This window comes from Corvus moneduloides, chromosome 2 (genome assembly GCF_009650955.1).
Source record: "Corvus moneduloides isolate bCorMon1 chromosome 2, bCorMon1.pri, whole genome shotgun sequence".
NCBI lineage: Eukaryota > Metazoa > Chordata > Aves > Passeriformes > Corvidae > Corvus > Corvus moneduloides.
The window spans coordinates 67078765-67103996 of NC_045477.1; the positions used below are offsets into that span (position 1 = coordinate 67078765).

Sequence of the window (25232 nt, forward strand, 5' to 3'; positions counted from 1 at the left end):
ACTAGTGAACATGACAAAAGCTTTCACATTAATTATGATGACTACTTCCTTAATGAAGTGCAAAAATGTTTGTGTAATTTAATTCAGTCTCTTGAATTAGGTTACAGTTTGTCACTCCGAAAGCAGGACTTTGTTGCTTATTCTTACAGTAAGTTAGTTCAGCTCCAACAGATGAACAGCTTATCATCCTATAACACCAATCAGAATCAATGTTAACGATAAAAATGATTTAACATTAATAACCGAAATACTGTGTTAACATGGAATGTATTTTAAAATAAGCAAACAGTAGCCACTCAGTTTTATCAATGTGTAGCTTTTTAACCATCACAGGATCTCAAAAGGTACCCAGTGCATAAAATAAGAAACCGAGTAATAGATTTGTTTCTCAAAAGTACTGTGTACTTCCAACTTATAATTTCTAGCCCTTGGAATACTCACAGAAATCAACTCTAGTCATTTCAGTAAGTTAAATACATTCTTAAGACTTTACAGGATCAAGCCTATCAAGAGAAAATACTTCTAGCTACAGATTTTATTCTTTGGCAATATGATGCAGATAGAGTAACAATGATAATTATATTTTAACCACTTTTTCAGTCTGCCTAATACAACACCAATAACTATGAGCCAGAGAAAATGAAATTATTTAATTATGTAATTAATCTTTCTTTAAACACCAAATAATTTCATCATCTACTTTAGCAAAAACATTACCACGCTTTATCAATCGCTGCATCTGTGAACAACATTTGTCCTCCAAGCCAAAATAATCTATACAAAACCTTTCGACTCCCTCTTTATTCTTACTCCCCATAAAAAGAGTTTGTGGTGCAAAGAATTTTGTACAAGATGGAAGTTGGGATGTACTTATATTGATTCAGGCCCACAGCAAGAGAGAAAATAAGGATGAAATTAGAAATTGCATCTTCAGATTACCACTTAAGAAAAGAAAAATAATGGTTTCATACAGGAGAGTAGTCATAATTCATTGGCATGAAACATTCTAGAGGAAGCTTAATATCCTTACACTGGAAAAGTCTGGTATCAGATGTGGAATAGTTGTATAGAAGTACCTATCATAAAGCAAACCTGTTCAAAATAGTAGTAACATCAACAAAAATTACTGACATTAATTTAATGTAAAAATAATGTAATAAATTAAACATGCTTTGAAATTACTTTTTTTTAATTGACAAAGATACATCTATAGATAGATATCAATATATGAAGGAGCATTCTTATCCTGCCCTATGTCAGTGATTTCCAAAAGCACTTTATAGTCTCATTTTATCTTTGAAAGATGCAGTTCCTGAAATAAGCACAAGAGATTGCAGTTACTCATTTCATCAGCTGTAGATTTCAGACTCAGTAGGCCAAGCTGCAGAAGAATTAAGTCTGGAGTTTTAAAAGCAGCTTCAAAACCTAAAATACTGAAGAATAATCACCAAAATAATTAGAAAAGTGAAGAAAATTGCTTTTCAAAGTTTTTATGACAAATAATGGAAATACCATTTTATGAGTTATATAGCTAGTCTAGACATAAAAGTACAGACCACAAAGTATATCATACAGTCAGGACATACAGCACTTCTTTTCTGATTGATCACAATTAATTACAATTATCTACTCTTTCAACTTTAGACAACTTTTGAGGCACATTATCCAAGAAAAGATCTGCAGTACACAGAGATAGCAGATCAAAGTTAACTATGATGAGCCATCTAGTTTTGGAAGGATTTCAAGGTGTTATCTAGCTAAGCTGGAAAAGTCAGTACAACTGTTTGAGCCTACACCAAATTCTTTCTTCTGACTACATGATTTGTAACATAGGCAGATTTTAATTCTCTGGACAATTCATGAAGCTTTTAATTTCCTGTTATTACACATTTCTCATTTTGTCACACTATCAAAGGTCCTGTATATTTATTTTCATAAATATAAAATTATCTTTTTTGAGGTGACTAGTCTTCTATAAATTTGGGAGCATTCTATAAATTGACCCTAATGAAAGACAGTGGATAGATCAGCAATTGTGTAATTGGGTATTATTTAATTGTAATAAAATGGACAGAATATCAACTGAGAGGTGATCCTCACTTCTTCAATTTATAGTTCATTAAAAAAAATGTGGAATATTATTCCCTTTTTCTCTTTTATTTTCCTTCTGTATATCATCCCTACATCTCATCTTAGTCCCTAAATACTTCCATAAAGCAAGTTCTTTCTAAGTGATGATGCAATGTTCCCTGCATGTTTTTTCAGACTTTGTATCAGTGATATAAAATATTTTCAAGGGTTCCTTAACTTGGCCTCCTACAAAAATATACAGTCCTGGAATATCATGAGAAATCTCAGCATACAGTTTAATACCAGTATTATTTGCACACATAAACAATGCACGCAGAACCAGAACTTTAGAAATCAAGATTTCCACCTTTAGATCTCTATTTCTGTATTATGTGGCACATTTCAGAAAAAGGAAAATTTTCAAGTAAAAATCATGCATTAAATCGTAGCATTGTGTATCCTGGATATACCTAATAATTGCAGATCTCTATACTTAAAGAGCATTAAATAGCACATAATTGTTTGTGTGATCACTTATACTTTTTTGTAGGCAGGAAGGAAACTTAGTTATTATACTCAGATTATTAAATCAATCAGAAAGCTTAAAAAGAAGTTATTATAAGGAAAAAAAAACAGAGAGAGAAGGGGGAGGAAGCACTTAGTAGTAATTTTATTTTTTCTGCTTAGAGCTGGATCCTAAAAGGAAATTCACAAACTTCTCAAATGAAGAACCATCTTTTGGAATTCCTGACATATCAAGACAGACTGACAGAGCTGGGACTGTTCAGCCTGGAAAAGACGTGGAGGTATCTTACTAAGGTGTGTGAAAACCTGGTAAGGACAGAGATAGAGGCATACTCTTCTTAAGTGTGGCCCAGTGAACACAAATTGAAATATAGGAAATTCCATTGAAAAGTAAAACAAAATCCAACATTATTTTGAGAGCAGTCAAACACTGGAACAAGTTGCAAAGAGGCATCGTGGTGTCTCCATCCTCAAAGATACTCACAGAATCTCAAGTGTACCCAGGCCTGAACTACCTGCTCTGTGTGATTTTACTTTGGCCAGGGAAGGCTGGACTAGGGGAGCTCCCATGGTGCCTGACAACCTCAACTATTCACTGTTTTTCTGTATATACAGTCAAAATATGGAGTAAAAGTTTGCAGTCAGCAAGATTTTTCTTGTATCAACTATGTGGCAGCACATAACAATGGCACCTACATCACCCACTGCAGTCATCACAGTTTTTCCTTGGTAGGGCTCTTTCAGTAGTTTTGGTAGTTCTTTACAATGTAGATCCACAAATGTTCATTGGTTTGAACTCATAGGATCATATTGTAAGTCTATTTTTATACTTGCCTGTCTATAAAATGCTGGAATGACTGTCATGTAGCGCTGCTGTCATGATGCTCTTCATCTTTGCTGAACCTTTGCATACCTCATGGAACACTAGGCCCCAGTCCTTGCTTCTATCAGTGTTATTGTTTGCAATTTTTGTGCTGTTTGAGACTCAACACTACCACAACGGGCAAAAGTCATACTACTCCTTCTGTTGTGGTAAGCCATGTAATGTGAAACCAGTTCAAACTTAGTAGCGATTGCATTTAAACCTTTCTTCTTTTGCAAGAGACTCACAAAGCATTACCATCCTAACAGGATTTGATGAACAATAATCTTACATATGCCTATTTTCTTTAATTTTGAATTATTTTCTTCTATTTTTTTTAATCGTCATTTTAAAAAGATCTGCATCTGGTTTTGTGGGCTGATCCTCTAGGAAATTTGATCTCTGGTTTTAGTACCATATATTTTTATTGTTAACTTGTTATGACCAGCTTTAAAGGACTAGAGAGGAATTGGATACTTTTAGGCATTAGTTGTGGTTTTAAACTGCTTTCTCAAAATAAAAAATCGAGAGGCGATCTGCCCTTAGATATTAGCTGTAACACAAAACCCCAAATGATACTGTTGACAAGGTTTCTTTTCCTGTCTCCCTCTTTTTGGCCTGCTTATTTGTCTCTGACTTCTTTCATCTCCTTTCTACTTTTCACATGCATTTTTTTCTTTGATATTTTCCTGCCTTACTTCCCCCAAATACTTTCCCTTTGCTTCTGCAATTTTTGATCTCTCCCTCATGAACATGAATGTTTCCGCCCTATAAAAACTTTCATTCTCTCCCCACACAGATCCCATCTACTATTCTCACGATGCATTCACTCTGCACGATCTCTATTTTCTATACTAGATTTTATCCTGTAAATTCTACTGTATTTTAATCCCAATTCTTTTTTTTTTACTGGTCACACCTGCCCAGACTACCACTGTGAGTCCTACTTGCCTGATGTTTTCCGGTACTCCCCTATGTTCTCAGTCTCATCCCTCCTTCCCTCTCCTTATTTTATACCTCTCTCTTACAAATCTTTGTTGGCTGACCTCTCTTCATTTTGTCACTCCTCTTCATCTTTAAAAAACTGTGAATTTCAATTTAAATATTTCTAGCTATGTGTCTATCTCATCACGTAAAGCAACTTCTGAGCCTAAGTGCAAAGTACAGGTCCCCTTCAGTCCACTGAGCTAAGCTTTCTTCACTCTCCTCCTTCCTCCAGATGAGATATTTACATCCAAACACTTTCTGGTATTTGGTGTTTCCTGAACTGAGCGTTTCTTTTGGGAATTATAGTCCTCTGTGACCAAAACCATGCCAAGGATCATGCTCGTACTTAGAGAGACGTGATCATGGGCATGTACTGAAACATCCACCCATCCATCTGGTCCACAAGATCAAGTAATCTTCCTCTCTATTTGATCTGTCCAGAGAAAATCTGTGTTAGAGACTGAGCCATGCAAATAAGTGGAAAGCAACTGAGGAAGAAGTAGAAGCTCAGGTGGGCTTTGCTGAAACAAGTCCCAGAGTTTAACTGGTCTGTAACATGAAAAGAGAAGATGTGGCACCACCAACAGCTTGACTGTTGGGTGCCTCCATCTTTGGGCGACTGTTCATCTCCACCCCGCAATACAGCCTTTCTTAATTTCACTGTGTCTAAGAGCAAGCCACTGCTAGGAGATGGTATAGTAACTTTCAAAAGAAAATAGTAGTATGAGAATCAGATTGTTACAGGACTTTACATTAGTGTAAGGCCTCAGGAGACATATCAAAAATAGAATTTCAGGATGAAAAATTAAGAAAGACTTGTGCAGCATGGAGTTATTTTGACTAACTTGGTTTCTCCAGGCAACTATATTCATGATGACATTATCTAATGGAGCAAAACAGCAAAAAAAAAGCAGAAGATATCTGATCTATTAAAAATTAATAGGCAGATTATTGTCTAATGATAGGTAATTCACGCTTTGAAAGGTTTTTGTTTATAAAGAAAGAGAACAGAGGGGAAAAATCATAAAGGATTATTATTTGTTCAGTTATTTTGAAGTACTAAGCTGCCATGATTTCCATTACATCCAACATGTTTGTGTACCAATAAGGTGACATTAGGGGAGCTACTGTGATATTTGTGTGCTGCTTTACTAGACTGTTAATCTATTAACAAGTGGATACAAGCCATGAATTCAAACAATTGTCCATGTGAAGGTGTTTCTAGTGATCCTACCTGTTGGCGGGATGATTCCAGGAGACATTAGGCCTGGGACAGAATGTGGCATGATATGAGAATTCTCTGGGGAGGTGACACTTTGAGTCCTCTTAGGAGGCCTTCCAGGTCTAGAACTGAAACAAACAGACAAAAAAATTTTTACAATTAAGCTGTTGTCTTACACATCATTTCAAAGTTGTTTCAAGTGGTAACATGGACTGTAAATAAATTTGTTTCAAGGACGGTTGCTTTTGCAGTTAGATGTAATAGACTTCCATCACTAATTAGATTACATGCTGAATTCATTTTCCTCATTGAAGATCAGCCGCTCTTGATGCATAATTCATAGCCTGCACCTCGTTACCTGCTTCTTCATATTAATATCTATACACAGTTTGAATTGCCTCGTTTGCATATGCTAAAGTTCTGCATGCAGCCTTCAGCACGAAAATTATGCACTAACTTGTAATAATTATTACAGTCAGCCTGCTATTGATTTATGAGACTTTTAAAAACCAAATATGTGTAGTACTTGTAATGAATGATATTTTAAGGTTCTTCAGGAAATTAAAAGGCAATGGCTGCCTAAGGAAATGTTCTGCTTGTTTGATTTAATACTACAGTTAGCTGGGAGGTGGAATGAAAGAGTGATTCAGACCTATAGCACATTTTTCGATGATATGTTTTATTACTTCGCACTGCTAGCCTGATATCTAGATGATAAATGACAATACATATCTAATGTGTGAAAAGGTCTTGCAATTTCTTTATTTTTTGTCATTTAAAAGATAAGTCAAGTTATCATTTAACCCTTATTCTATTTAAAGTGAAAATCTCACTAAGACACCTTACTTTACATATACTACTTTATGTCAGAAAGGACTCGGAATTATTTGTAAGATATTGTTGAGCAACCACCATCACAGCAACTTACATGTGACCAGTACAGAAAAATAAAGGGCTTCAGGTTTAAGTGCTCCTTGTCTGTTTAATGCTCACATGCACAACTTTCCATCTCCTGGACTGCCTAAGTAGCATACAAATTAGATACGGATGACAATGAAAATACTTATTGCCCGTGTACATACAAATATGTACCTGCTCGTACAATGTATATCCAAAGGCTTGTGTTCCTATGTACAGATTGATGTACATGGTGCTACTGCAACATCCTGTAACTGCTCATTTAGGGAACATTGTGGAGTTAACTTCACAGAATAAGGTGATGTGCTGCTCTAGAACCGCAGTGTTAACCTATGATCTGCCAAACATTTGAAGTTCTTCATTTGTTTCAGAACAAGAAAAAAAAGAATGGTGGGTATGAAAGGTTTTGCTCCTTAAGTCCTCATAATAGCAAAACTCTAATCAGTCCCAGGTATGCTGGGACTGCAGAATGAGGCAGATAATAAAATACCTCTGTTTTCTGTTCTTATTAGTTTCCATTGTGTTTGGAAATACCTTCTTTTGTTTTCCTTTTTTGGCACCTTCTACAATCTAACTTTAATAAACCAAAAACAATCAAAGTACAGAGCATTTTCTTGAAGTTTAATGACTCAAGGCATTGAGTCATTAACCTTAACTGATCATTAATTCCCAACTTAATGTCCTGATCTGAGGTCATTATTAAAATTATAAGCTTGGTAATTTCTTTGATTGGTTTGGGATTTTTGATTTTCTTTAATATAAACAAAATTGTCGCATTACAAGTTCAAAACTAAAAGAAAAACAGCTGAAGAAAAAGAATATTGTCTTATTCCAGCTCACAAAACCAAATCAAGTGTCTTCAGGTTTTGATATTTCCTTTGTGATTTACAATAAAAAGTAAACATCCCATGAATACATATAAAACTGAACAAAACATTATAGACAAAAATGATCTGATTTAAATGGAGTGTTTCTAATATATTCACCCACCAAAAAATGCCACTATGTAGGAAAACTTTAATGGTTTCATTTAAGTATCTATGATGAAGTACTCAAATCATTATTGTGATATGATTATTGAAGGGTCTGACAACAGCATAACAGAACACAAGCAGGGTAATGTGGCACTATGCACAATGTACCAATGACTTCCAGGTCTTTAAAAAAAACAAGTTCACACCTGCAAAGACTGTCTTTGATGTTTACTACCAAGTATAGCCATGGTGAAGCCTGCATGCTCTTGCCTTTGATTTTGAGGAATAAAACCACCCCTCTTCAGAGCCTAAGGGAAGACAGTCATGGACCAAATCTATAAACAAAGGTCAGCAGCAAATTATAGGTGAGTGATAGTGAAGTACCCAAGGCAGAACTCTTCCTTTGGTCACTTTCTACAGTCAAGTTGCTTGTGCTATTGTATACAAATGGGGGGGGTGGGGGGGAGGGAGGGGTCACACTCCAAGCCATAAACAAGTCCAGAACCCAACTCCATTCCATGATTCGTTTTAAAGTTTACCAAGTAAGTGTTTTCATAAAGTCCTAAACTCCCAATTCCAATCTTACTAATAATATTTCACACAGTAGATGGTTGGGCACTGGAACAGGCTCCCCAGGGAAGTGGTCACAGCACCAAGCCTGACAGTTCAAGGAGTGTTTGGACAGTGCTCTCAGACACATGGTGAGACTTGGGGATGGTCCTCTGCAGGGCCAGGAGATGGGCTTGATGATCCTCATGGAGCCCTTCTAACTCAGCTTCTGTGATTCTATTTAAAGGAAATTTCTGAGAAGGAAACCTATTTAATAGGTTAAATAGGTTAAAAATTGAATTTTTAAATGACACTAGTTCCAATCTACTATTAAAAGGCCTTTATCTATTTAAGAAATGGGTTTTTTTCTTATAACAAGGCAGAAAAACACTGTAAGACACATTAAGAATTATTTCTTAAGGCCTGGAAGATCTGATTTAGAGGCACTATGCAATACACAATTAAAATTAATAAATCTAATTGTCCTTAATAACTGATTAAGTTACAATACTTTACTTAATTTGTTAGTTGTCATTTGTTATGCATTTGTTTCATTAACCAAACTACTAACTTGAAACACTGCCATTTTGTAAAATTTGTTTTCAAACTATAAGAATTGCAAGTATTTTGTATGAATCATTACCAAAGTTGTGGGGAAAATGGTATGAAAAAATTACTTTAAAAAATAATCACTCTGACTAGAATTAAAAACTTGCATGTTGTTTTGTAGTTCATTATCATTTTTATAGCTATATGATAAACTCTTTAAAAAAAAAACATCAAAAGCATAGCAAATTAGTTTAACTGTCATAAACAGGACAATAAAAATAGCTTAATAAATCATTTTGTTGGTATTTTTCATAAACTTGAGTATAGTAAAGACGTATTTACTTTTAGATTAGGACATGTTCATTTTCATTCCAAGAAACCTTCAAAACACTCATATTCCTATTTTGTATCAAAATCAGTAGATTTGTCTTCAGTATGAAAACAAAATACATTTTAAATAGCTACGAGTTGATTTATTACGTAAAAGATACATTTAAATGCCAGAGCAATGTAAGCTGTTCTTCTAGCTGATGACACTGAGATACAAAAATCATCATTTAAAAGCTGATGACAATACTATTTTTACTCAAATTTAGATTTTGTATATAAGCTTTTATAGACATATAAAAGACATTGTAAGATTTTGTCTTTCATCTGAATACAATTATTGGAAGAACTACACTGGTTTTGCCGAAAGCACATTTGAGTTCTTCTGGAAATGCTAATTATCTCAATGGGTAAACTATTCAAAGATGACCCATTTTGATTTTGAAGATGTCTAAAGTCTGGATTTTTTAGAGCTAGGACAAACAGTCTGAAATGCCAAAGCCCCAAAAGCCAAAGTAAGTCTTGTGAATAGCCAGGGTCATAGTACAGATAAGTCAAGGAGTGTTTTGGGACTCCACAAGAAGACGCTGGAAGAAACAGCTACATCTGGAAGTCATAGCTGATCTTCCTGTCTACCATTTCATTCTTTGAAGAGTAAATTAGAGAAAGCAGAAATTAGACAATATCAACAAAGACTCCAAGGAAGCCACAATGATTAAATGTTTTAAAGACCTGGGGAGAAGTCTATAGGGAAGTTAACAGTTCCTTGCTTACCCATTAGAAAAGACATGCAATAGAATCTGTCACTCTGTTTTCAGAAATATGAATGTCAGGTATTTTCTGCTCTAAATCTTAAATTTTCATAGTGAGACAACATATGTTGAAGAAGTAGATGAAACCTTTCTATAGGATTATGTATTACTAACTTAGTAGTCACATTTTTAAAGTAAAGCACCTAAATGTATTTATTCCCATGAAAACCCATCTGCCTTCTATAAGCTTGTGTCAGTTTGTGATAAAATTTTCAGACTTTTTTCAAGTCTTAGAAGACATTCCCACAGACAACTAATCTTTATTTTTGCAGAAATTATCCTGATTTACAGTTACAATATGCCATTATGTGAATGAGGAACTCAAGGTGCAGATTAGTGAATCTTGAAAGACTCAAATATTTTCTTCATTAACATCAGCTAATTAGATAACCAGAGCACTTTCCAGAATGACTGAAAATAAACCCATCCATTTTCAGCCAGATTTGTATTTTGTCCCTTCAATTTCATAAATACATCAAGGAATACCATGACTGTAGCATTTTCATCTTTGAAGAAAAAGGGTGTATATGTCTACTGCACTGTGATTAGCATGAGAAGCAATTGAGAGTACATTTAAAGCAGAGGATATGGTTATTTTTTGGTCTTTTGATCAACATATATTAGTCTTACATCCTTCCTGTGTTATCAAATCTAGAAAACAACAGATGGTTGAATTTAAGAATAAAAAAATTGAAGAATCAGTGTTCTTTATCAGTTAAAATGTTGTGCTTTGATAATATTTTTGAAGTTTACATAATTTCAGTTTTATTATCAAGTATGAGCTCGCTCCTGGAAATGTTTTGATAGTGCTAAACAATTAAAAGCAGACATAATCAACAGAAAACCTGGTCCTGTACAATCACATGGAAAGAGACAACGGGACAATAGTATGGACTTATCTGCTTGGCTTTAAAAGTAACCAGGCTGCATTCAGCTCCTATTATTATCTTCCAGAAGACAGACTTGACTTTAAAATTTAAGGGTCTCATCCTTGAAAGCCTTAGATGTGTAGACCTCCCACTGGTTTCTGTTAAGACTTTAGAGCACCAAGGAAGGCATTGGCTCAAAAACAGCTGAAAGTCTTCATGAGTAGCAAATAACTCTAAGAGCATGTCACTAGCATTTTACAGATGACTAATTGCATGGCAAAACACGTACTAGGAAATGAAAAGTTGAAAAATGTTGAGATAATTCTGTGATTTATCTTTCTCATGTCCTGATTTTGAGGAACAATTGTGCAATATTAACATTCGATTAACAAAGTTTCACTCTTTAAAATAATTTTTATTAAACACATGAAGCACCCCTAAAGAAAACTGCAAGTCTGACCAGCAGTGAGAAGGTAAACTGCCTTTCCTGACAAAATTAATTAATTTCAGGGTTTGTTTTCTACATTTAAAGTTTTATTTTTAATCTTGTCTGTGAGCAAGTTTAGTGCACAGAAATATTGTCCTCATCTGTAGCTGGGCAAACATGATGCAGTGAAGTTACCATTGGCCAGGCAGTTTTATAGTCAGTAATATTGGGGATTGGCTGGAAAAGTTATGTTCCAGAGGTCATAGGCAGCAAATCTGTAACAAGCATTTGCTGTATTTATTTAATGTATTTTTAAAGTTCTCAGAACTGCCTAAACCAGCTTTGAATATCAATACCAATTTTAGCTACATCAGTGTTTCTGCATCTCATTTTCATTTTGAAAATCTATGCTTTATTTTTCATCTGTTCCATCTCCCCTTAGTGCTTCAAAGCCTGACACAGAACTTTTGACCTCAAAGAAGCTGGCTGAATAAAATCTAGGTGATCAGCCACTGGAAGCAGTTATTATGTGCTCGCCATACAATGGACACTGCAAAAGGGCCGAAGATGTCACTTGCTGACTTACTGCAAAGGCAGGGATGCCCTGTGACACCCTGTAACCACAGGCAGTGGACTCTTCCCACATGGTACTTCTGGGTTTTGGGATAGCTTCTGTGCCGCTCTCATACGTGCAGCCTTCACACTAGCAAGACTTGAGCCAAGGGCGTGTCAGTACTGAAAAATAAGGTCTAGGAAGACTGACTAAACCTTTTGTGCAATTTAATTCCTTTGCTTGGAAAACACTTGCTTGCCAAGGTAACCTTCATAAATATTTCTAATGCACTGAACTAGCATTTTAAAGGCAAAAAAATGACAAAGTACATTGATCCAAACCTTATACTTTACTATTTTAGGTTTTCCCCTTCTGCTCCCACTCAAAAACAAAGCAAAAAATGCAATTCTGAGACAGGGCATACATTTGTTTTGGCAGTTAGTAAAACAACCATTAGAAGTCACACCATGTCCTTTTTACTTGCAGCAGTCTTGTAAAACAATAAAACTCTCAGTGCAATTACCTTAAATTTATTTTTCTTCTCACAGTTAAAGAGAAAATGTTCTCACGCAATAATTAGTGCTGAACTCATGATATATTAGGACTTACTGAGACAGCAAACAATGCTGATAAAAATAAATACAAAGATCTGTTTCAAAATCTTCATAAAGAAATGCATGAATGATCTTCAAAAGAATTAGGTTGTGTTGCAGGAGTGAGCAGTGGAGAAATCATGCTAATGAAATATTATTGCATTTCAGTAACAGAACACTTTACTGCTATTTTTGAACCAAAACGGCCTAAAGTGGATATTGTGTCTGAAATGCAGTACCAGTTTATCAGTGGAAGAAAAATAAATGGAAGAAAATACATTTCCCTTCCTATCCCATTCCAAAGTCATTTACCTCAGTCATACAGGAGCACTGGTTAGCCCTGGGATGTTACTCTTTTGCTGGGGTAGAAAAGACCTTGTTCAATTACTTCTTTTCCTAACAGAACTGTCATGCAAACAGCCTGTCATTTCCATCCTCCTCAACACTGCAGCCCAAATCACTCTGCTTTTCAGCAAGATTAGTAATATTCTGGATACAAGAGTATGAGATAAAGGTACAAGGTTGCTGTAATATATAATATATATATTACAGCAACATCTGCCAGTTCTCCCTTGATGGTTGAAGTCCTACTACAAACACAACAAAAGAATACAAGAAAAAGATTCTCCCTGACTGATCATATTACTTGAATATATGAATGACCTAAAGGACAAGAAAGGAAATAAAACCAGTTAGAAATCTGAGTGTTACTGGTGTAAGTTACAGTACCAGCTTTGAATACAGCTGTGATTGTACATAAGCTCAAAATATTACAGACAGATGCCTGTTCTCTTAAAGAAATTGAGATCTGTAAATCATCTATTGGAAAGGGAAAAATAGATAAGAAATTAGGCTAATTCTGTTGGGTGGCAGAATTATGATGTCAGAATCAAATTAAGTCAAAAAGTTCACTGCTTTATCTAATTAGCTGAAACACTAGATCTTCCTGGAAGTTCTTAAAACATTTAAGTATGTTGGCTCTCATGATTATGTAATAACTGTGAAACACAAGCTTCTGATGATGACAGCCATACAAGCTAGAGCTGAAAATAAGTCTGAATGAACAATGAAATGCAATTATTAAAGAGAACTCATGCATAGATTCAAACCATATTGATATATTTTTTCCATCATATAAACCTTGCTTCAGAAACAGTACTCAGGAATCACAGAATTGGTGATCCTGAATAAAGTTATTTAGGAATACTGGCAATATCAACAAGAAAACCATGAAAAATTGTATTTATTTCCTCTATTTCCACTGTTTCAGAATAATTCTGCAACTACCAATAAGGAAAAGATGAAAAGAGAAAAGAAAAGAAAAGAAAAGAAAAGAAAAGAAAAGAAAAGAAAAGAAAAGAAAAGAAAAGAAAAGAAAAGAAAAGAAAAGAAAAGAAAAGAAAAGAAAAGAAAAGAAAAGAAAAGAAAAGAAAAGAAAAGAAAAGAAAAGAAAAGAAAAGAAAAGAGAAAAGAAGAAAAGAGTAGTCACATAAAGTGCATGCTTCCCACAAAATGCTCTTTCTGTCAAGTTATAACAGATGCCTTTCCCATTTCACTCAACCTTACAGCATAAACCGCACCCAAAATTTAAATATGCAAGCTAAATGATTCCTTCTAACAGTGTTATTCACCCACATGAAACCCCAAACTATAACAGATGCAAAGCCTATTTTTTCCTCAACTGTTTTCATCTTTTCTTAGGCTTTTAATTCTAAAAACATCCCCTCAAAACATCATCTACTATATATATTATAAAAATGTCAAGCATGGAGTTAATAGGCCAGAAAGGCAGGCTTGATCCACAATGACACAATCTAAAAGAATTTTAAGCTTTCATTTTTTTAAAAAAGTTTTTACTTTAAGTTGCTGAGATGATTCCTAGTGTGAAGCAAGCCTAACTGTTGTGGTTATGGCTGTTAGAGTCTGCATATGGCCTGAAACAATGATTTCAATGTATGAACTTTAGTTGGAATGAACAGTCCTGCTTCAAGGCTTGTTTTCCAACCATCTGTATTCATCTCTGCATATAACTTGCACATGTAATTACAAATTTGTGAACATAAATCAGATAATTGCATGTACAAATAACCAATTAGACTCAAAGCAAAAACAGGCCATATAACAGCATACTACTCTTTTGAAAACATATATAACCATACATAACATAAGTAACTATCTTTATTTGAGAAATTTTTGTTTAACTTCTTTAGAAAAATATCATCTGATTTGTCTTCCATCAGGACATACTGGGGAGCAGCTGCCATTTTGAGAATCACTTTAAAAAAAATAGGAGAAACACTACAAGAAAAAGCATTTACATAAGATGCAAGCCCACCATTGCTCCAGGGGTCACAGAACTAGTTGTTCATTACTGCCTGTATTAAATATAAAATACATAAACATCTCAAATGATTATTTAACCCAAAAAAAAAAAAAAAAAAAAAAAAATACTGTCCTATTCAAGGTATTTTGTGAAAATCTTCTGGTTCTCCTGGCAGTTTGTAAATTAATATGCTATTTTTATTCATAACAGTTGATAATGGAGTTCTATCATATCAGTGTATCCACCGTAATATCTGAATGCACTCGTCAGTTAATTGGCTACAATTCTTTGTATGAAATGCTGAAACAAGTGAACTGTCACCTCTTTAATGAAGCTGCCTATATCTTAAACCCTTTGCCCTTTAAAAAACTCCTTATACTCAAAATGAAAAATTTTATTCTAGCTTCTGCCAGAGACTGTGGTTAATGTTCACTGCCCTTTATTCACCTTATTTTTAATTCTGAAAACCCACACTCATTAACTGTACACTTCCAAAGAATTGCTGGAACTGCCTAAATAAAAGCTTGAAAGTGACTTTTATTGTACATTTGAGAGTAACAGTAGTGATACGAAATACTGAAAAGACTCTGTCCTAGTCTGTACAGCTATAACTGCTCAGCTGGTGTAACACAGACTGATGGTAACCATGCAATATTCACTAAAATCAAGAATTTAAACCTTTAAATAAGGCGGTCTGTATTTGCATATGTGTACAAATACAAAATAAGTATTAATCTACTGATCAGCACTGAGCATTAAAAGTTACAAGTTTCTTTGAGCAGATGATATCTGGAGTGAGCAGGTCTACTTTTCGAGTGCAGTTCTATTTGGTATCAATAAGCAAGTCCTAAACTAGAAGCTGAAGAATATGCACACCATTAGTTTCACCTCTGTCACTCCGACCTCAAGTTGTTTGCGACAGTAACCAGCTCTCAGTACAGCAATGGGTTTGTGCAACACCCAGCACAGTGCTCATCACTGAAAACCCATGCAGACCAAGAGATACAAGATAGGGCCTATCCTTGTAGATGCCCTTTAACTGGTAAATCCTTGTGTGTACTCTAGATGTACTTTACTTCCAAAACAGAGCAAAATATGAACTCGAAGGGAAAAACTAAACTACAGTATACTCCAGGGGAATAAAAAACCTGATCTGTGTACCCAAAATCTGTTTGTGAAATCAAGATCCCAGGTGTGTTAGAGTGTTCCACCATTGCAAGCCTAGATGTAGATTTGCTTGGCCATTATACTCTACTATGGAATATTGTAAAACAAATTTGTACTTTATTTTACATGTGCAAGGCATGGAACAGAAAGAATCAACCTCCTGTTTTCCTTGCAGAGCAGCATCAATAAACATATGAATGGTAACACAGTTTTCCCTCCGAAGCAGCAGTACTATAGTAATTCAGACAATGAAGAATACCAATTCAAGACTCCTAAGTCCTAAAAAAAATAGAACCATAAAAAACAAGACAGTACTATAGGTCCAAATGGAAATACTGCAGTCATCCAACCAAAGACACTTTGATTTGTTAACCTTTCAACAATTCAAAAGTCATTCAGTGCATTTCTATTAAGCTACAGAAGATAAAATTTGGTGATACCTTAAAATACATCACCATAACCCTTAGTCAGTGTTTGAAGGTATGCTATTTGCAGGCCTGAAATGCAGTCAGTGCTCCAAGCTGTCCCTTAACTACCTTACGTAAAGTCTGCCCTATCAGAAATAACAGTCTGCTACTAATGTGTTATCCTAAGGAAACACTGAAAGGTTAATCAGTCATTTCTAAAAAGTAGTACAAGGAGTATGTTTTTAGATAACAGAGCTGACAAATGTATCTACTTCTGATAAGATTTTTTGAGTCATTATGATTACTTCTATTTCATTGTAATTCTGGTAATTCCATTATGAATCTTCATACAAAAGAATTACATAAGAAGATATCAAATAATCTATTTTATAGAAAAGCCTAGATAAATTACTGAGAAGTTTATTTTAATATGGATGTATTCTGTATTTACTCTGTGACTGGAAAAGGTACACATGCTCTACTAGTCCCTTTACCTCCCATCTTCAAAGTACATGATAAAGACATGTAGACTTTGAAATTAAGTCAAATTACTGTTGAATTGTGTCTGAAAAGATGTATTTCTCGAAAACATCTCACTTTAGCCAGAATAAATAACCCCCAAAATAAAATTACCAAATTCATCAAGTTATTCTAGTGGTGCAAACACATTCTCAATGATGAATTCTCAATAAGAAACCTCAAATTCAATTCATCCTTCCTTTTAGGAACTCACATCTTCAGCAGCATGGGACACATACCACAGAATTTCATATAAGGGAATTTTAGTCAGGAATACAACTTCCAGGATGGGCAAAATGGCACCAAGACTTGCAGCACACTCTCCTGGGGCATACTACAGCTGGCCAGTATGCACATCTATATGATATCTGATTGACATACTCTGTGCCTGGCACATCTCCATACATAACATGCACACAGAGCTCTCTTTTGGCTCTGGCCATATAGCTCATAGCACAACAAGAACAAATCCTCACTGAACATTATGATGATAATGAAACACAAATTAATCACAATAATTACAAGCACATTTTCTATCTATGCCCAGAGTCAAGTTAGACAAGAGTTAAAGTAGGTGCCAATTCACGATTATATTTTGATTCATCATACTTCCTACTTTTCTCAAAGATTTACCTCAGTTTCTTTTCTGTTTTCTTACCAACAAAACCAGACTTTTCTATTACTCTATCTTGCTTAGACACAGAAAAGCTCTGAAAATGTTGTCACATGCAAGGTAAGGGCTCAGGAATGAAAAATCATCCAAATCATCAAATATACTAATACAAAGGAGGTTTTTTTCCTGATTTTGTTCTGGCTGATGATCTCTGAATGTTAGACATGGTGATCAAATTGTCATGGATCACACTAGAGGTACCTTTTCATCAGCGTTAGGGTTTGCCTCAAGATACTATGTTTGTTTGAGACTTTGTTTTAGCTTTTGTAGTTTCAAGCTTCACTCCAGTACTAAAGAAGATACTAAAGATACTAAGGAAAGACCTACTTGACCAAATCACATGCTTCCCCATGCTGTTTGTAAGTACTCCTGGCAGAACTGAGTTCGCATGGTAATGGATATCAAGTTCTTAAAAAAAAAAAAAACAGCAGAAGACTGTCCCTTTTACAGAACAAGAATCAAATTAGACATTATCCTGTCCAGAAATGTGCTTGGTTACATGCTTGGCTGAAAGTCAGAGTGATGTCTTCACAACTTTATAGCTCTCCAATACAAAAGCACTCCCAAGCTTTAACTGGACAGTGTGTTCATACAGTTTTTCCAAAAAATTATCAATATTTGAAGAAGAAAGTACAGCAACAAAATAGCAAATTAGAAGAATTTCATATCCATCAATTATTCTTCTCTAAATTTTCTTGACATGGATAACAGATATATTCTGTTTTAATTGAACTGTATGAAGTGGCAAAGTATAATATGTTTGTAATGATGCTTTCTCATCTTATTTCTCACTATATCTTCATTATAGTATCTTTCGAAAGAGATGAACATTGTAAAGTTTTTAAGCAATATGTGGAACAATAAAGCAGTCATTTGCTCCAATTTATCTGTTTATTCAACAACTTAAGGGAAAAAAAAATTACAATGCATGCTTTGGACTCCTGTGAGTAGGAGGTGTAGTCCTTGCAAGAGTGTTCTCTCTCACACAGTGACTGCTCAAGTGAGATACGTTTGCCTGTATGGGTATATAAGTATATCACATATATAGGCCATATAGGGCAGCACACTCTCCATGCACAGGAGTCTCTAGGCTGATAGAACCAAGGCAACAGGTGTTCTCATCTTCATACTAGGAATCACAGACATGTCAGTCTGAGGAGGTTTAGACTGGATATTTGAAAGAATTTCTTCACCAAAGAGGTTACCAAGTATCAGAACAGGCTGCCCTGAGAAGCTGAGTCACCATTCCCGGATGGATACAAAAGGCATGTAGCTGGGACGCTTAGGGACATGGTTTAGTGGTGGACTTGGCAGGGTTAGGTTAATGGCTCGAATCTAAATGATTCTATGATTCTGTATGCAAACACATATTCACAGACGCGTGTGCCTATCTGTTTGTGCAGTTTGTGCACACACAGACTGCAATCCCTGCTGGTGATTAGCTGGGCACCGCAACATTAACACAATCATTTAAGAAAGAAAACGAGCACCATAGTCAAATGAAAAACCAGATGTCATTTGCTAGTGGATACGAAACCTAGAAGCATAGTCAAGGATAAACAAAGGGTAATAGAGTTTACCTAGTACTCCTTGCATGCCGCAACCTTTTCTAACTTTCACAGATGCCAAACAAACATTTTCTCTTTTTTCTTCCTTTCCACAACAGGACTGTTAAGACTCAAGTATCAATTCAGTCAATTGCAATTTTATAGTGAGATGAATCCTTCAAATGACCACAGACATCTCCTGTAAACCTCTTTGGGTAGACAGACCCTAAGAGCATGTGCCTTGCACTGTCTTGGAAGATTGATGACACATACTAAGTCAACAATATTATCTGTATGTTTCCCAAAGATCTTAAATTAAAATACACATTCATCCTGGCCCAGCTTAGCATATGTGAAATTTGTTTTTCTTAATGAGATCACAGTTAATAATAATATAGGCAGGCAACTCTGGAAAATAACAAATATAAACTCACCCCTGAAAGCTAGTTTCCAGAACTAGCATTCTCTTGAATGCCATTATCTCTGACTTGTGTAACAGTCAAATCTAAAGATGTCTTCACTTATCCAAAAAGTGACTTATGAGAATTATACATAAAAGCATTTATAAATAAAAACATATTGTTAAATATTATGCTGTGTCACAACCTTCAGAGTTCAGTCAAATTTCATGTAAACCTTTCCATTAAGAGAAATGTTTGTGAAATAATTTGCTTTGCAGAATGTCTTCATACTGGTACAAATAAAAAATTTTATTCTATATTACACCCATTACATGATTTACCTCTTTGTATGAAGTACTCAAGCTGTACAATAAGCTTTCTTCACCAGTTCTCATGTAAAACACACTACAGCTGTGCTAAGTCCTTCATTCTTTCTTTTTCCCTTATATATGTAACAAAAACATTTGTCTTAAGATTTAAACCCTTTCATAATGGTACCTCACAAGTGGTTTACAACTGTGCCATAAATGTTACACACACACAATGATATTTAAGTTCATGCTTTTTCATGAATTTTTTTTTTCATTTTATAATCACAATAAAAAGAAAATCTTCAATGGACAGCTTCTATCTTAGAGAAAAAGCAAACATACTTATTTCAACAAGCTTACTGTGAGTTAATTAAAGTGGAAATTATGTAAACAAAAGTCAGTATTATAAAGCCACTATGAAGTTTTAATTTTTCTATTGACCTAGTAACAAATTTAAATGCTAACAGTTTGGGAGATCAAATGAAATGAATGCAAACACTTTGTTTAATGACATCAGCAGTCAATGCAGAACATCTGTGTTTTACTTTAAATGTGATCAGAAAATATTCTTTTGTTTACATTACAGATAATCAGGAGGTTTATATTTCTGTGTTCAATTTAAGAGGAAAAAAAGATCATACTACCTTCAGGGCCCAAGGAAGCAATAAGTTACAAATGCAGGATTTCTCCTTTTTTTTTCTGTTTTGTAACCATGGTAAAACAATAGAAATGAACTTTCCCTGAACCTTTCTCCTTTAATGGCCTGGGTCCATGTTGACCCAGCAAGCTGGAACCTGATACTATCAACCTGACTGCTGCTAAAGCAATCAGATTCAGCGGAAACTATACACAGTGCATTCTAATACTAATTTCAGCATCCCACAAAGCCAGTGCAGAGGCAAGCTATTAAACTATTATATTCTATTGTTTAAAAGTGAGATTAATTCAATAGCTTAAATGCACCCAAAACCACTGAACTAAATGGCAACTATATTGTTTTTCTTTTATAATACTGTACCAAAGTGAAATTGCAGATAAGGTTCTCCCTTCCCCTCTCCCTTCAAAAAAAAAGCACTACTGGATGAATTATTAGTAAACAGATTATTTGAGCCATTACAGGTTCATATGATCCTGCATTTGAATGAGGCATGTAATTAAATTATCGAGACTTTGTTCTAAATGCTTGAAAGAAGGAGAGCACGATAACCACATTTTAAAAAGGTAGAATAAAAGAAGAAACTTTTTTTCCTTACAGAGGACTACAGGCAACTAATATACGAAGGCATAATTGATTAATTCCACTAATTAAGATATTTGTTATTCCTGAAATTGTAGCTTGATAAATAATGTATTAGATGTGGCACCATTTCCCATCAGTTCTGAAAAGACTGTGATGATGTTTCAAATATATACTGTTATTTTTTGGAGGCTGAATAGCTCACTTCTAGGCTTCTGTGTCCAGGCAAAAAGCAAGCAAAATATATTTTGAAGTTATGAATAAGTCAATCTTTAAATAGTAAAAACTGCATTACAACATATTCTAGTCATTTTACAAAAATATTCACTTACAGACTTTTGTTTTTTTCAAAAAGTTTTAAGGGGAAATATTGTTCAACTAGCCCAACTTTTCCAGAAGTACATATTTCATTGAAGTCAGTCATTTATGATGTTTCCCTGAAGAGCAAGACATGTTCCAAGATCTATTCATCCCCTTTTCTTTCAAGTATAAATCACTTTGGGGATGTGTTTGTGGCTACAGTGGTTATTATGTAGAGACCCTAGTCACCTAACTATTAAGTGGCTTTAACCTTTAACACAGCTACTGCAGAAAGAGAAAGTCACTAACTTGTATGAAATCATCATAAATATAGACTACTTATGCAGAATGTGAAACACATAGAAAGAAAGACTTTTTCAGTTGAAGCAGAGCCATACAACTTTACTCTCTTATGAAGAAAAATAATCATCATCCTGTAGGCAGGTCAGGATAATAATGTTGAGACTGAAGAAGAGACTGAGAGATCTACTAAACTACAAAGGGGGGAAAAAAGTAACATTAGCAAGACCGTTAATCTGGGTGAAGGATTTCTGGCTGTACTCTACAGATCTGGCTTAGTTTACAATAAAACTTTATTTAAGCACAGATTAGAACTCAACTTTTTGCCTTCTAGATGAATTCCCTTATCATGACACAGATTCACACTCATTCTTTTCTCTTGTCCAAGAAATCTTTCATTCTCTTCCATGTACCTGAATAGCTTCAACAGAGATGAAGAGTGTCTATTTGTGATATTAGTCTTCATGCTGATCAACTTGTTGCATTTTCTCAGATAGAGAGTTTTATCACCACCCAGGACGTCCCCCACATCTCATTTTGACCAATAATCTGTGGCAATAGGAGAGAAAGGGTCTCCACCTCTACTTCCTCACTGAAAGAATTGTCAAGCATCAGAACAGGCTGCACAGGGAAGTGGTTGAGTCACCATCCCTGGAGGTGTGTAAAAGACATGCAGATGTGGTGCCTAGAGACATGGTTTAGCGGTGGACTTGGCAGTGTTGGGTTTACAGCTGGATTTAATGATCTTAAGGGTCCTTTTTAACCTGAATGATTCCATGATTCTCTGATCTTCGTATTTCTTATCTGCCAGTAACCCTGTTTTCAAAGGTGGTGGCCACTTCACTTAAGACTGCACGCACTCTGATCATGTACCAAATCCCTCACAATAATGATATACAGGAAGTGTGTTTGCACACTTCCAGACCAGAAGAAAAACACAATCTCTAGCCCAAAAGGGTCTTTTATTTGCTAAAACTTGCTTAAGAATGAGAACCTGTTAAAACTTATGCTGGAATCACATCACTGAAAACACTTAAGTCAAACTAGCCTTGAATTTTTTTGCACCTCTACTCTGCATGTGCATATGAATTTTCGAATAATAAAGTCACAGTATAAGAGGGGCAATGCTGTATTGCACAAAGTGCTACACAGACTACCCAAATCTGGTAGTTTATAGCTTCAATGTAAATGCTGAATATTAGTATCTTGAGCATATACATGTACCAGCAACACCTTCTATGAGGATCCTGTTTGTCTGGATATGTCAAGCCCTAGTCCTTCAGAACACATTCTGGTGTAGTGTATTTGCAAGATATCAAACACACAATGTTGCTAACATAAATATGAACAATTACGTTAGAAAAAACACAGATTTTAAATAGGAAACAAAGCTGATTTATGGGAGAGGGAGGAGTGAGAAGAAATGCTTTGTGCAATGCTGCCCGTGACTATTGGATTGGAAGATGTTCACCACAGTTTCCCAGACTTCCTCTATAGTAACTCTTTTCCTCCAAGCGTGTTGGGTTTTCTTATTCAGCTGCCAATTTTTTCACTTTTTTCATTAATTCTAAATGGGCTTGACCAAGATTTGACAATCCATTTCTGATTCCACCTAGCCAAGTTGAACTTAGCTGACCCACCTCTCCTGACTCTTCAGTTTGGAACACTGTAACATATGGCAGGTGAGCCAGTTCCACATGGTGGAGGCAGTGAGCAAACAAAGAAGAGCCTGTGTTGGAAGTGTGGTGCAAAGGTTGCACGCAAATTTACTGAAGTCTCCACTGCCTGGATTTGACATGTAAGAGGATTTGCTTGATACCCTTCCAGCATGGGCACTGTGCCGCTGTTGGTTGGCAGCAATGGTCATGAGCCCTTTCCTCCCTTTGGCTTTTGTGGTAACTGTAGTATACCCGTGATAGCTCACAGAAGGTATGGTCAACCCATCTGTGCAAAAATTGCTTATAATTTGCAAGACCGAGGTCAATGTCTCTACAACTTGTAAGAAATTAGAGAATAGAACTGAGCAACGAAAAATATTTTCTCTTCCTATGCTAGAATAAAAAAGGTTCAAATTTCAAGGTTTGGAACAAAAAGGGCTTCATAAAAATGGAAGTGAGAAAGAGAAGAGCTGAGTGAAAAACAGCTCTCCAAGTAGAATAAAAAAGGAAAGACCAATCCTCATGCAGAGGAAAAGATGAAGATCCAAAAGAGAAACAGAAAATTTCTTGGCAATGATAATCTTCAGTCCTGTAAAATGACAGAAGCTGTAACGTATCAACAACTATATATTGAATCTCTTTAAAGTGGATTATTCTGCATACAGAGAATTCTACACAGCTTTGTCCACTTCCAAAAGATGAAGGGGCTGCTCATTGTACTACTTTTTCCCAAGCATAGATCAAACCCTTCTGAAAGACTTGGAGAAAGACAGATATCTCTATGTATCTCTGCTTCTCAAAATGTCTGTGAATAGGTAGAGATGCACATGCAAAATACTGATTTTGTTAGAAGTCTGTCTGCAACTAATCAGAATTACAAACTAAAATGCAAACTTGCACACTAGGAAGATTTGATTAATAAATCAAACTTAAAAATTTTCAACAAGACACTGGGAAAAAATAAACTATTGCTGCAACATGTTAGGTAAAGATTTTATTAATAACTTTCTTAGACTTGGTGTTTATAGAGAGAATTAACCATCTGAATATTAAAATAATTTTTAATTAGCTTCATTAACCCAAATTTAGTAGCACATAATAGTCTGCAAACTACCAATACTAGATTACATATGGGTCAAAACCAACGAAGTTTTTACGCATATTAGTACATTTTGAAGAATAGGAAATATGAAAAGATTAAAAATAAGGATAAAATACAAAAAACAATTATTACTGCAGACACTAAAAAACAATTTAGTATCCTATTTTAAAAAATTACCATGTAAAATAAAATATGGATTTAAACTAATATTTGTGAGCATGAAGATATGATTAGTAGAGAAAATACTAATAGCAGAAAATACTAAAGGACCTGAACAGAATTTTGACTCACTGAAAACTGTAATTTTTTTTAGTTTAAGATATCTGTGTAACTATACTGTCAATCAAATAACCTAAAATATTAAGTCGTCATTGCCCTTTTAAATCCTTTCAACTAGAATTCCCTAATTGTTCTCTCACTTTATCTCACTGTACCAGTAAGTAAATAAATTAACAAAATAGCTTTTATCGCACAGAATAACCTTTTAACTGAAGGATTATCTCTGGTTTATTTTTCATTTCTTTCTCTGCAGATAGCAGTTCATGCCTCATTGATTAGTTTGCTGAGGTGGTGACCAGAAATGAAAACAAGGTCTCTCAGATATTGCCAAGACCTGTAAATATATATATTAAAAATAAAAAAAAAAAGGAAAAAAGGGAAAAAGAAGCACCAAAACTAACACATTAAGTTTCTAAGCCAGTGAGAGTTGATGGTCAGGAGAGGTTTATTTATTCTAATCAGCCTTTGCCAGGATGCAATTCCACTAAAGAATTCTAAAATATTATCTCTGTGGTTTGGTTTTGGTTTGTTTTTTATCTATACTTTTACAGGATTTTCCTTTTTGTTTCTTTCTTTTTTCTGATTAAGTTTCACTTTGAAAATGTGCCAACATTCTAATGATATGTTACAGAGGTGTGCATCAGTACTGTTGCAAACGAGGATTTTATATCTCTTTCTGAAAGAAATTATTTCAAAAAGCTGAATTCCATTTTGAAAATTAAAAAATATTTTCTCCAATAAAGAGTTAATTTGGGTTTGTTTAGGGTTTTC

At 34.8% G+C, this 25232-nt stretch overlaps 1 protein-coding gene across 5 annotated transcripts in view; it reads right to left on the bottom strand.

Annotated features, from left to right (window-relative positions):
- Window positions 1–25232, bottom strand: part of DACH1 (dachshund family transcription factor 1) — a 355980-nt gene that overhangs the window by 199847 nt on the left and 130901 nt on the right. For all 5 annotated transcript variants that reach the window (XM_032099932.1, XM_032099931.1, XM_032099934.1 and 2 more), the window contains exon 2: window positions 5679–5794. In XM_032099932.1, the coding sequence (XP_031955823.1) occupies window positions 5679–5794 (116 nt within the window). The remainder of the gene's footprint in view (window positions 1–5678; window positions 5795–25232) is intronic.